General features: G+C 42.1%; 1 protein-coding gene across 3 annotated transcripts in view; it reads right to left on the bottom strand.

The window, feature by feature from the left end:
* Positions 1–12,107, bottom strand: part of BNIP2 (BCL2 interacting protein 2) — a 119,503-nt gene that overhangs the window by 85,695 nt on the left and 21,701 nt on the right. For all 3 annotated transcript variants that reach the window (XM_033920298.1, XM_033920299.1, XM_033920296.1), the window contains exons 3-4: positions 6,448–6,512; positions 81–260 (exon numbers count right to left, since the gene is read on the bottom strand). In XM_033920298.1, coding sequence (XP_033776189.1) covers positions 81–260; positions 6,448–6,512 — 245 coding nt within the window. The remainder of the gene's footprint in view (positions 1–80; positions 261–6,447; positions 6,513–12,107) is intronic.

Genomic DNA, 12,107 nt, shown 5'->3' with positions numbered 1-12,107 from the left:
TCTTGTAATACATGCTGGTAAACATGCTTAAAACTGACTCAAGTAGGATAAACAAACATCAAAAGCAAAAAATGTTTTACCTTCCCATTCAAACTCATTGCTGTCCTCAGGTGTATCCAAGTCATCTAGATCGAGTTCTGTACTATCAAAATCCTCGGACAGAACGGAACCGTCACTGCGATCCAGGGTTAAACTAATATCTGGAGCAATTAATTTTTTCTTCCCTCTCTTATTCCCATTCACTTCCAGTGGATTTGGAGCTAGCAAAACAAAACAAAATGCAGTCAGTCACTTTGGCAACTTTGGCTATTAACATAACTGATTCCAAAGAGATTGCCTCTTCTTCTTCCATCTGAGAACAGCATAAAAATTGTGCACTCAGGCCCTGATTCTATAAATTATGTGCCTAGATTGGTGCGGCTAGCCGATCTAGGCACCTAACTTAATTTTTAAATTGGTTCAATCGGCACTGTTAAATAGCACCATTAAAAACTAATTTTAAAAAATTAATTTTCAGGTAGGCACCTAACTCAGTAGGTGCCATGTAGATGTCTACACCGAGGCACCTACTCGAAAAGTAGGCATGGTTAGGGGTGTAGTTTGGGCGTGGAATTAGTTAGGCGCTGGTACTGTGTTTTAGGCCATGAAAACCCTCACCTGAGATGCCGGTGCTACTAGGTGTAAATCTATAAATGGTGCCTAATGACATGCAGTAAGCACCGTTTTCCTAGATGCCGTTCCAAGAGACTGGAAGACTTGAATTATGTATACCCTAGAGCAAGGGTTGACAACCTACGGCTCTCTGACCATGTGATTGCCAATTATTTTACCTCCTGTGTTGAGCTCTCATGTTTGCTGTATCTCCTGCACTTCTCTCTTGCTTTAACGGGTTAGTAACAGTGATTTCCACAGCTGCCTGCCACTAACCAGAAGCCTCTCCTCTACCACATCCCACCCTCTATCGGAACTTCCCGTTTCTGCCCAGGCGGTACAAAACAGAAGAGAGGTTTCCGGGTTAGCATCACACAGCAGTAGGAATTGTCGTTGACCTGTTAAAGCAAGAAAGCACAGTTACTTACCGTAACTGTTATCCAGGGACAGCAGGCAGATATTCTCACTGATGGGTGATGTCATCACGAAGCTCTGGAACGGACACTTCAAGAGCTTGAAAAAGCTCTCGACACCCGCACTGCACATGCACGAGTGCCTTCCCGCCCGATGGAGACACGCGGTCCCTCAGTTAAGATAAGCCAGCTAAGAATCCAACCCGGGGAGGTAGGTGGGTGGGTTGTGAGAATATCTGCCTGCTGTCCCTGGATAACACCTATTACGGTAAGTAACTGTGCTTTATCCCAGGACAAGCAGACAGCATATTCTCACTGATGGGTGACCTCTAAGCTAACAGAGATGGGATGGTGGGAGAGTTGGCCAAAGAAAATACAATTGAAAACATAATGGCTGAAGTGCCCATCCCTTCTGGAGAAAAAAACAGACAAAGGGAGAAGTGAAGAAATGAACTGAGGACCATGAGGCAGCTGTACAGAGTTCCTCAGTAATGTAACCGAAGGGAAAACAAGAAAAGGCTGCCAGAACTTGAATTGAAGGACTGGGAGACGATATCCCCATGCCAAGCTATTCGGAGTAAAAGAGAATGAGATAAAAGCAATCAGCCAAAAGATCATTCTTGTGAATATAGGATATCCAACTAGAGGTGAATCAAAAAGAAAAAGTTTGGATAAAATCACTGTGGCTCTGACCTGAGTAACAAGGAGGAGAAAAAAAAACGCATAAAGGACAAAAACAAAGAAAACCCAGCTCCTCGTAGGAAAAACGAGATGCAGGAAACAACACAGACAAAAGAACTGACTGAGCGAAATGAAAACAGTAGAAAATACTGTAGACCTGAACACAGAATCACCCTGACTGGATGAAAGACTGATAAGGATGAAGCTGCTAGCAGGGCATGAAATTCACCATTACCCCTGGAAGAGATGAGAGACATAAAGAAAAAACATTTCCCAGGAAAGAAACTCAAGTGGAGCTGACGCCAATGTTACAAATGGGAGCATCAACGACCAGGAAAGAACCACATGAATAGTCCAGTGGATAGAAGAAGGAATGAGATGTGGTTACAGGCATGAAAACATATGTCATGATCCTGGGAACCAGAGGAGTAATCAAAAAGAAGGTGCTCCTTGAGAGATCAAGAGAAAAAAAAGCAATAGCATGAAAAAGAAGTCGGAGAGCTATAGACTCGAGACTAGAAGCAACAAAGAAAAAATACCACCGGTAGGAAGGTGGAAACAGGCAGATAAAAAGACACCAGGAAAAAACTGAAACCACATTTGATATCAACAAAGGCAAGTGGCTAGTGTCCTGGCAGAGGGCAACAAAAAGGCTGAGAAAGACATAAATAAAACAGACGCAGCCCAAGAAAAAACCAAAGAAGAGAACAAAGATTCCCGAGTCGGAGTGAACCGAGCAGGAAAATGAGAGGAAGAGAGAGCTCCCTAAAAATTGAGTGGACGAAGAAGGAAGAACCCATGTTGACTGGGTCACCATGCATCAACAGCACTCGTGAGCTTGATGAAAAAAGGTCAACAAGAGAAGAAGCGAGAGAAAAATATGCTCGCCTAAGCCAGGAGAAAAATAACCGTTGTCAGACAAAGAAAATTCCTGGAGTAAAAGGATTAAAGAATCCTGCTGAAATTGGCTGCTACGAAATTCAGCTTCTCATCAGCAAGAGCAGATGACCAATCACCTCCAAGGTCACAAAAACAGGGTCTCCTGAGATAACAGGAGAGAACCCTAGACTCCTTGCTCAATTATATGTAGTGTAAAACCCTGGAATGGACTGTGCAAGGAAGGAGGATTTGAGGGCAGAGTAGATGATGAAAATCATGAGGTCTTAAAATATCATTACAAAAATGAGGAAAGATCCGATGCCTGGCAGGCGATAGACCCCGAGGCTGAAGAATGGGTATAGAAACTTCCCAGGCATAAAAAAGATGCAGCAAGCAGGAAGACCATGCAAGGAGGTAACAAGGAAAAAAGGGGACCTTCGTAGAGACTAGAGGAGAGCAAAGATATACATGCGTGGAGAGACAAGCCCTTGTCTGGTACCACTGGAAAACAAAAGACCACTGATGAGTGCAAGAATGTAGTTTGATCCATGGCAGAACAGAAACAGGAGAATGCCTGTTGTTCAAAAGAATGAAAAAAACAAAACTCCCAAACCCCAAGAAGTAGAACTGGATAAGAGGGAGAGACAAGTCAAAAAATGATTACACTGCTGTAATTAAGACAGCCCAATAATATGGTTTCAAGAGATTGGGAGAGCCCTCAGTCACACAGCCTCCCTCCGGGAGCTCCCAGAAGTGATGGCTGTCACTGGCTTACACCCAAAAGGGTGTTAACTGTGAAACATCCCCGGGCTCTCTCCGTGCAATTTTTGTGATAAATGTGCACACAAATAGTGCTGAAAGTGCAAAAAATAAATCAAAAACATACTCTACAATTCAATAAAATTGTCTCTACCCCTTATACAGGGGGGCCAAAGCACAAGGTTCAAACGTCCAGATCCAACTAAGCAGTACTTAGCTTCTCTGTGGATGATACAGCCAGCAAGTAACAAATTCATCCAACGGGACTCCGTTTCGGGGGTGAACACCCCCTTCTTCAGGAACAGCTGGGCTGCGCTGTAACCCCCAGATCATCAGGCACAGCAATTTGGCAAAGCAGAAAATGGCGCTTGTCCGGAATGAACGCCTCCAATTTAAACTGCAGACACAAGAAAAGTCACTCAGTTGACATATCACATGACTGCATGAACCATGGGGGAGAAAGAAACACATCTCCCCGCACAGGCTCCAAGTGAAGAATCTAGTCATTAGAACAACAGGGATGGGGACCCCTGCTGGTGGAAAAGAATAATGACAGTTAAAAAGTATGCTGCCATTCAATATATTCATTGTGTCCAGTAGGAACTAAAGCCTGGAGTTCAAAGATCCAGTATTGTTCCCTCCGCTGCAACAATGATAACTTATCCCCCTGATAATCCTCATATATCTGTTCGATCACAAACCAGAGTAAATCCTGAAAAGAGTGATCTAATTGGGTACAGTGAGGCACCAGAGGAGAACTCATAGATTGAGTGTTCTAGAGCAGGAAGAAAAGAACACCGGTACCATTGGGACTGCAGAAGAAAAGAAAAGAAAAAAAACACTGGTACCCTTAGTCGAGGACCGGTACCATGGGTGTGGCTGCAGAATAGAAGAAAAGAACACCGGTACCCTTGGTCAATGACTGGTACCATAGATGTGGCTCCAGAATAGAAGAAAGAAAAGAACACCGGTACCCTTGTCTCATGATTGGCCCCATCAGTGTCGCTCCACGCTTCCAAGATGAACATGCCTATATCAAGACAGTCATCTACATCGAAGCAGAGCCCGAGAGAGTACTGAAAAAAGGTGAGCAGGACTTGACTTACTGGTAAACCAAGCTGTTACAATAACCTGAAACTGAAAGGAGAAAACCAACTTACCAAAAAGAGAAACATCATCGACGGTGCAGCTGGAAATCGATGTCGGAAGGACTCTGGGTATCGGATCACCAGCGTCAACTGGTGCCGGATGGATGGCGTTGTCAACTGGAAACAGTTTCTGGAGAAAGCACATGAAAATGTGCTGAAGAAGAAAAAAGCAAGGGAAGAAAAAACCGACAAGGTCGAGGCCCAGAAATTGCTAAAATAATAGGGGGATGTCGGTGAAGACAAGTTCCCCCACAAAACAACTGTGTGGATGAAGAATGGGCAGGAAAAACCAGCCCGGGACAAGAACCATGTAGAGGGGAGAAAAGAAAATAGTAATCCATAAGGCCTCAAAAGGCCTAACCCACAATGAAAAGAAAAAATAAAATGAAAGGTTTAATTTTTTTTTTTTAGTAGATGAACTTAGAAAAACAATAGAAAAAGAAACTGACAAAAAGTCAGGAAACCGCGAGAGCGGGAAGGCAGCGAAAGAAAACTTTTCAACAGCCATTGAAAACGCAACCTCTTAGCTCCGCGGAAACTAAAGAACTGAGGGACTGCGTGCCTCCCTCGGGGGGGAAAGGCACTCACACATGCGCGGTGCGGGTGTCAAGAGCTTTTTCAGGCTCTTGAAGTGTCCGTACCGGGGCTCTGTGGTGAAGTCACCCATCAGTGAGAATATGCTGCCTGCTTGACCTGGGATAAAGAGCATAATATTTGCGAATGGGGTTGGGGGAGGAAATATGTTGCAGGAGAGATAAGAGTGGTGAGAGAGGGAGAAATGGACACAAGGGTGGAGGGGAAGGAGAGATGGTGCATGGGAGGAGAGGGAAATATTTTTATTTATTTTTTAATATTCTGTAAGTACTTGAAGTTTTGTTTTTGTGTTAAAATACATATATACCCATATTACATTAAAAAATCATATCTCAAACCCCCTTCTCTTGGGTCAAACATTTAGGATAAAATGGCTCTTTGATTAAAAAAATTACTGACCCTTGCCCTAGAGTAAAGGAAGAATAGGAAAGATACAATACTGATGTTTAAATACTTGAAAATACAAACAAAATATTTTCTAGAGATGGGGAAAATGGTAAAATTAGAGGACATGAATGGAGGTTGTGGGAATGGTAGACTTATGCTTTAAGTCAGGAAATAAGTTTTTTAATGGAGAAGGTGGTCAATGCTTGCTATGCCCTCTCAGAGGAGATGGTGGAAATGAAAATAGTGATGAATTCAAAAAAGGTGTGGGATGAACACAGAGGGAACTTTAATTAGGAAGGATGGTATAAAACAAAACAACACAAACTTAATTGAATTCATGGATGTTGATGTGTTGAATGGTGCTTTGATGGCAACCTCAGTTGTAAGGAATTAAGGTCACATGACTTCTATGCTATGTGTCCCAAAAATAGCAAAGAAAGATCAAGATCAAGAATATGCATTTTATGCCATGTTTATTGTTGGTTTTATTACATTACATTACATTAGGGATTTCTATTCCGCCATTACCTTGCAGTTCAAGGCGGATTACAAAAGAATTATCCAAGATGTATTACAACAAGAACTTACAAAAAAAAAAAAATTGGTCATTTTCAAAAAGAGTAAGAAATGGGTAAGGTTATTTGTTTGGGGTAGTTGGCTTTAGTGAGAGGTGGAGTTTGAGACTTGCGGTATTATTTCTTTTTTCAGACTTTTCTTGAAGAGTATGGTCTTTATTTCTTTTCTAAAAGTCTTGTAGTCGAGGGATGCCGTCAGTAGATTGGCGATTTGGTTGTCTAGTTTGGCTGCTTGAGTGGCCAGGAGGCCATCATATAGTTTCTTTTATGAATTGATAACAGATGTGACTACTGGGCAGACTGTCTGGACCATTCAGGCCTTTATCCAATGTCATCTACTTTGTTACGTATAGCTCTTACCTGAATGGCTGTCTCCAGTTGATGCTAGGAAGTCTCCTTCAAGATGGTCATCCTCTGGTAGTGGCCTAGCAACAGTAAAATGCATTGTTTTCAAGCTTCTATATTACAACTATTTTTACTTGCTAGGTATGATATGCTGCAATAGAAACTAATCTCAATGTATGGCACAACAGACCCTGTACCTGATTATTTTAGATTCTCCAAGCATCCAATTCAAATAAAAAGTGCCAACAAGGCTAATTCCTTACCACGTCTTCTTCCTTCACACCCATCTAACTTGGCCACTTTAGCAGTCCTCTAGCCAAGGAACAAGGACATTAGCTCCTTTCTGAGCCCTAATGCATGTACATTCTTAAACCAACTAAAGGTTGTTGCTCTTCTGCAACAGTTGGGACTACCTTCTTCCCAAAGTTATTGCTGCAGCTCCAGTCCTTAGTGGCCCCAGCACTAGCAGTAACATTTCAGAATCATGTGCGTGTCTCCCATCTGCCTGTACAAAGTTCTGTTACTTGGGCAACAGTCAGGTTAAGCCTAGCTTTCTAAAGCTTTAACTGAGTTTTAGTGGATCTTATGTTAAACACATGCATAGTATTTGATTTGCCCTTTTGTGATATCAACACTTTTATGTACTCAGAAGCAGAAAACAAATAAGCATGGCAGTGGCTAGAGAACATGAGTTTCCAAAGCCTCACTACCTGAAATAAGCCAGGGCTAAAGTAGTAGAGTTGGTATGGTTTCTAAAGTAAGAAAAATAGAAAAGGAGACTATGGAGAAACACAGTGCAAAAAAATGTAATTGGGTATTAAAAAGCATATGGGGACAGTGTTGAGGAGTAGAGTGGAAGAGGAGAGAATGTGGGAACTAGCATGCAGAGGATACAGAAGAGAACAAAGACTTTTAAACAGCCATGAAGTATTATAAGTGCAAAATAATTCAAATATTTTATTTTACTTTTGTACTTTTCATCCTAATGCTATATAAACACTTAAGGACTTTTAAGTGCCTCTTAATTTAGCCCAGTGGTCTCAAACTTGTGGTCCGACAGGTACTATTTTGAGGCCCTCGGTATGTTTATCATAATCACAAAAGTAAAATAAAACAGTTTCTTGATCATATGTCTCTTTAGCTATAAATTACAATATTATTATTAAGACTTGGCCAAAAGGAAAGATTTATAAACTATAAAGAGTTTTACCTCATGCAAAATTGTCATTTCTTTAATAACCCATCAAAAACAAAATGGTCACCTTTATATCTGTAGCCTGGTGTTGGGGGTTGTTCCACCTTCCAGAAATGCCAGGATCACCAGAGCTGGAAAGCTCTCCAAGCCTCAGCGTAAGCCACAAACGTCAAAGGCTTTTTTCGCTCAAAGAGTGAAAATGACTACATTACATTAGTGACTTTTATTCCGCCATTACCTTGCGGTTCAAGGCAGATTACATAAGAGGTTATCTGGACATTTCCAGAAGAGTTACATAAACATCTCTTACTTCTTGTTGTAAACATCTCTTACTCTCATTGTATGTAACTTGTTGTAAACCGCTTTGAACTTATGGTATAGCAGTATATAAGAAATAAAATTATTATTATTATTATTATTATTTGAGCGGGTTACTTCGGGGGACTGAAATGCTTCCTGCGGAGTTAGTTTGTCTTGATGGAGTTCTTGAATAGCAGGGTTTTTATTTCTTTTCTGAAAGTTTTGTAGTCTAGTGTCGTGATCAGTAGATTGAACAGTTGGTGGTCAAGTTTCGCTGCCTGTGTGGCCTAATAACCCTTACAGGTTAAGGCCGTGCACTCAAGAGCCATGCCATAAGAACAAAGTACTCCAGGTTCTCCATGGGAACTGGACCTGATGAACCCTGTGTGAAATCTGTAGTTTGATGCATCTGTATCGTTTGAGATGCACTAGATCCACATACCAAGGCCAGCAAGACCAATCTGGAGCTACCAGGATCACAAATCCTGTATGATTTGCAATTCTACTGATAACCCAGCCCACCATGAGCCACAGTGGAAACACATATAGAAGCCTCTCTTCCAGTCAGGGCTGAACTAACGTGTTCAACTCTGCACTTCCCAATTCATCCCTTCAGCCATAGAAACAATTTACCTTTGCGTTCTTGCTGAAGCAATGAAGTCCATCGCCAGGCTTTCCCAACACTGGACAATGAGGTTGAACACTCTTTGGGATAGTGACTACTCCCTTGGGTCTAGAGTCTGCCAGCTGAGAAAGTCGGCCTGTACGTTTTTCATTCCCGCTATGTGGGCTGCAGAGAGCGCCCAAAGATGAGCTTCCAACCATTTGAACAAATACTTCTTATGGTCCAGGAAAATGGAAATATGGAGGTATGCATCTGTCAGATCTAGGGAGGCTAAGAATTCCCCCAGAGTTACCACTGTAAGGAAACTTAAAAGCCAGGTTCTCTTCTTGAGATAGATGTACAAACCATACGGCCTGAAGAATGTATAGTGGGAAGAGAGAGAAAGAGACTGCAGAGAAGTGGAAAGATTCTGGACCAGAGAGGGAAGGAGGAAGGAAGGAGAGAGAGGCAGAGAAAGACCTAGAAAAAAGGAGAACAAATGCTGAACATGGGGAGGAGGGGTATAAGCAGAAGACAGAGAGAGAGAGAGAGAGAGAGAGCCTGGACCAAAGGGGAAAGACAGGAGGCAGATGCTGGACTATGGGAGGTGCAGACAGAAGAGACAGAGGGGGAGAGACCCTGAGGAAGAAAGGGGGGGGTTGTAAGCAGAAGAAAGAGAGAGAGAGAGAGCCTGGACCAAATGGGAAAGATAGGAAGCAGATGCTGGACTATGGGAGAGGCAGACAAAAGAGACAGAGGGGGAGAGACCCTGAGGAAGAACAGAGATGCAAGATCATAACAGGAGGGAGAGAGAGGGATACATGTTGCCAATAGGGGTGGAAGAGAGAGGAAGAAAAGTTGGACTCATGGAGGGGCAGAGAGAGATGTTGGTTGGGGAAGGGAATGCAGTCCAGAGAGGAAGCATGCAGGAGGCAGAAAGAAAAAAAAAATGTTGGATGCACAGTCAGAAGGAAGTCCAACCAGAAACTAATTAAATCACCAGACAACAAGGGTAGGGAAAATGATTTTATTTTCAATTTAGTGATCAAAATATGTCAGTTTTGAGAATTTATAATCTGCTGTCATATTTTGCACTATATTTGTCTATTTTTCTTTAGTTGTTACTGAGGTGACATTGTATATTTTAAATTCATCTGCCTTGACTTCTTTGAAAAACAAAACAAATATTAATTATAATTAACATTTTCTCTACATACAGTGTGCTTTGTGTTTTTTTAATTTTGTGATTACCATTATGAATAAGATATTTTGTGTACATGAAAAATGAATGAATCACTAGGCACTCTACTACTGAATATGAAAGAAGAATATTCGTATATACTCTCAGACACAATAGGACGTAATCCCACTGCTAACAATACTTCTTTCAGAGATGCTTACGTAATTATGTTTAGGGTCCTCAGAGGGCCACCACACACTCAAATCATTTCATTGTGTGGGGCTTTATGCTCCCATTCGTCACTGGGCCCATATTCCTTACTTTAACTTTTTAGGGTAATTTTAAATATAAATACTAAAAGTACTTAGCTTTAGGTTGAACGTTAGTCGGGGGGGTAGAAATATCCGCCAACATGTTTCGCCCATACAACTCAGGGCTTTATCAAGACTCCCTCACCCGTTCGTTATCTTTAGTAATCTTTTTACTGCCACCATCACGTCACGTGATGCCACGTGATGGTGGCAGTAAAAAGATTACTAAAGATAACGAACGGGTGAGGGAGTCTTGATAAAGCCCTGAGTTGTATGGGCGAAACATGTTGGCGGATATTTCTACCCCCCCGACTAACGTTCAACCTAAAGCTAAGTACTTTTAGTATTTATATTTAAAATTACCCTAAAAAGTTAAAGTAAGGAATATGGGCCCAGTGACGAATGGGAGCATAAAGCCCCACACAATGAAATGATTTGAGTGTGTGGTGGCCCTCTGAGGACCCTAAACATAATTACGTAAGCATCTCTGAAAGAAGTATTGTTAGCAGTGGGATTACATGAAAAATGAATGGCAGAAATTGCATTACAATTAGTACTATTATAATGGGGGTGGGTCAGGGCGGAGCTTGGGCTGGGGTACTTGGTTGGTATTGTTAGACTTAGGGGGCTTGAAAATGTTGAGAAGCACTGGTCTAGGTGACTATGGAATTCACTCAGTAAGGGCCTCTTTTACAAAGCTATAGTAGCAATTCTCCCATGGCAAATGCACCAAAGTCAATTCAATTCCTATGGGCTTCAATGCATTTGCTGTGACAGAATTGCTATCGCAGCTTTTTATAATGAGCCCTAAGGCAGGAACTACAGTCTCTGTGCTATGTCTTAAACAAAACCCAGATTGCTGGGGATGCAAAGCTTTAACTGATTCAACATGAGTTTGAAGTTGGTTGAATACTACTCTTTCAAGTACGGTAGTTATTTGGAATAAGAGGATCTGCATTACTTTTTTTCAAAGGTGGCTTAAATGCTACTGGAACACCGCCTAAGTGTCAAACCTTAAAAAAGGAAGTCATATTGAGCATTGGAAAATAATAATAATAAACTAATAAAAATAATGCACATTTAGGGCTCCTTTTACGAAAGTGCACTAGCGTTTTTAGCGCACGCACCGGATTAGCATGCGCTAGCCAAAAAACTACCGCCTGCTCAAGAGGAGACTGTAGCGGCTAGCACGCACAGCATTTTAGCGTACGCAATTCCGCACATTAAGGCCCTAATGCACCTTCATAAAGGTAAAATTATGTCTTACCTGTTAATTTTCTTTCCCTTAGACGCAGCAGATGAATCCAGAGACCAATGGGATAGCTCACATTTACCAGCAGGTGGAGATAGAGAAACTGATTAACAGGTGTTCTTATTGGCTGGCACTCCTCCTGTCTCATCAGTATAGCTCCTTGCCCAAGTACATTTAACCATCAATAGGCATAGCATGTAAAAAACTTCTTTCCCAGAACACATCGGAAACAGCAACGCTACAGAATACAACCATTAACAACAACCAATCACTAAAAGTCGCACACGAAAAAACCGACAACCAAATATTAGAAAGGGTGGGGCTCTGGATTCATCTGCTGCGTCTAAGGGAAAGAAAATTAACAGGTAAGACATAATTTTACCTTCCCTAGCAACAGCAGCAGATGAATCCAGAGACCAATGGGATGTAGCAAAGCAATCCTCAATCTGGGTGGGAAGCAAATACCGCCTCCGCAACAACCGAAGCACCAAAAAGCCCCTATCGCATGTGCCCACACATCCATGCAGAAACGCGGAGAGAAGGCACTCTCGGAAGACTAGTTAGCCGCGAGACAAATATCCTCCAAGGCCGAGCCCAAGAAGTAGCCATCGCTCCAGCGGAATGGTCATGAAGTTCAATCGCCACCCGCTCCCCTGCCAGCAGGCAAGTATAAAGAATGACCTCCTGGACCCATTGAGCGAGGTAGGCATCGGATGCCGCCATACGCCTGAGGCGTCCCTTGAAGAATCCCAAAAAGGAGATATAAACAACTAACAGTTGTTAGAAACCGAGCTCGCGGAGAACGCTACATACGTTTCAAAAAATGCAGTGAA

Source organism: Geotrypetes seraphini, chromosome 14, assembly GCF_902459505.1.
Source record: "Geotrypetes seraphini chromosome 14, aGeoSer1.1, whole genome shotgun sequence".
In the NCBI taxonomy this organism is placed as follows: Eukaryota; Metazoa; Chordata; class Amphibia; order Gymnophiona; family Dermophiidae; genus Geotrypetes; species Geotrypetes seraphini.
This window is presented reverse-complemented; position numbering and strand designations above follow the sequence as displayed.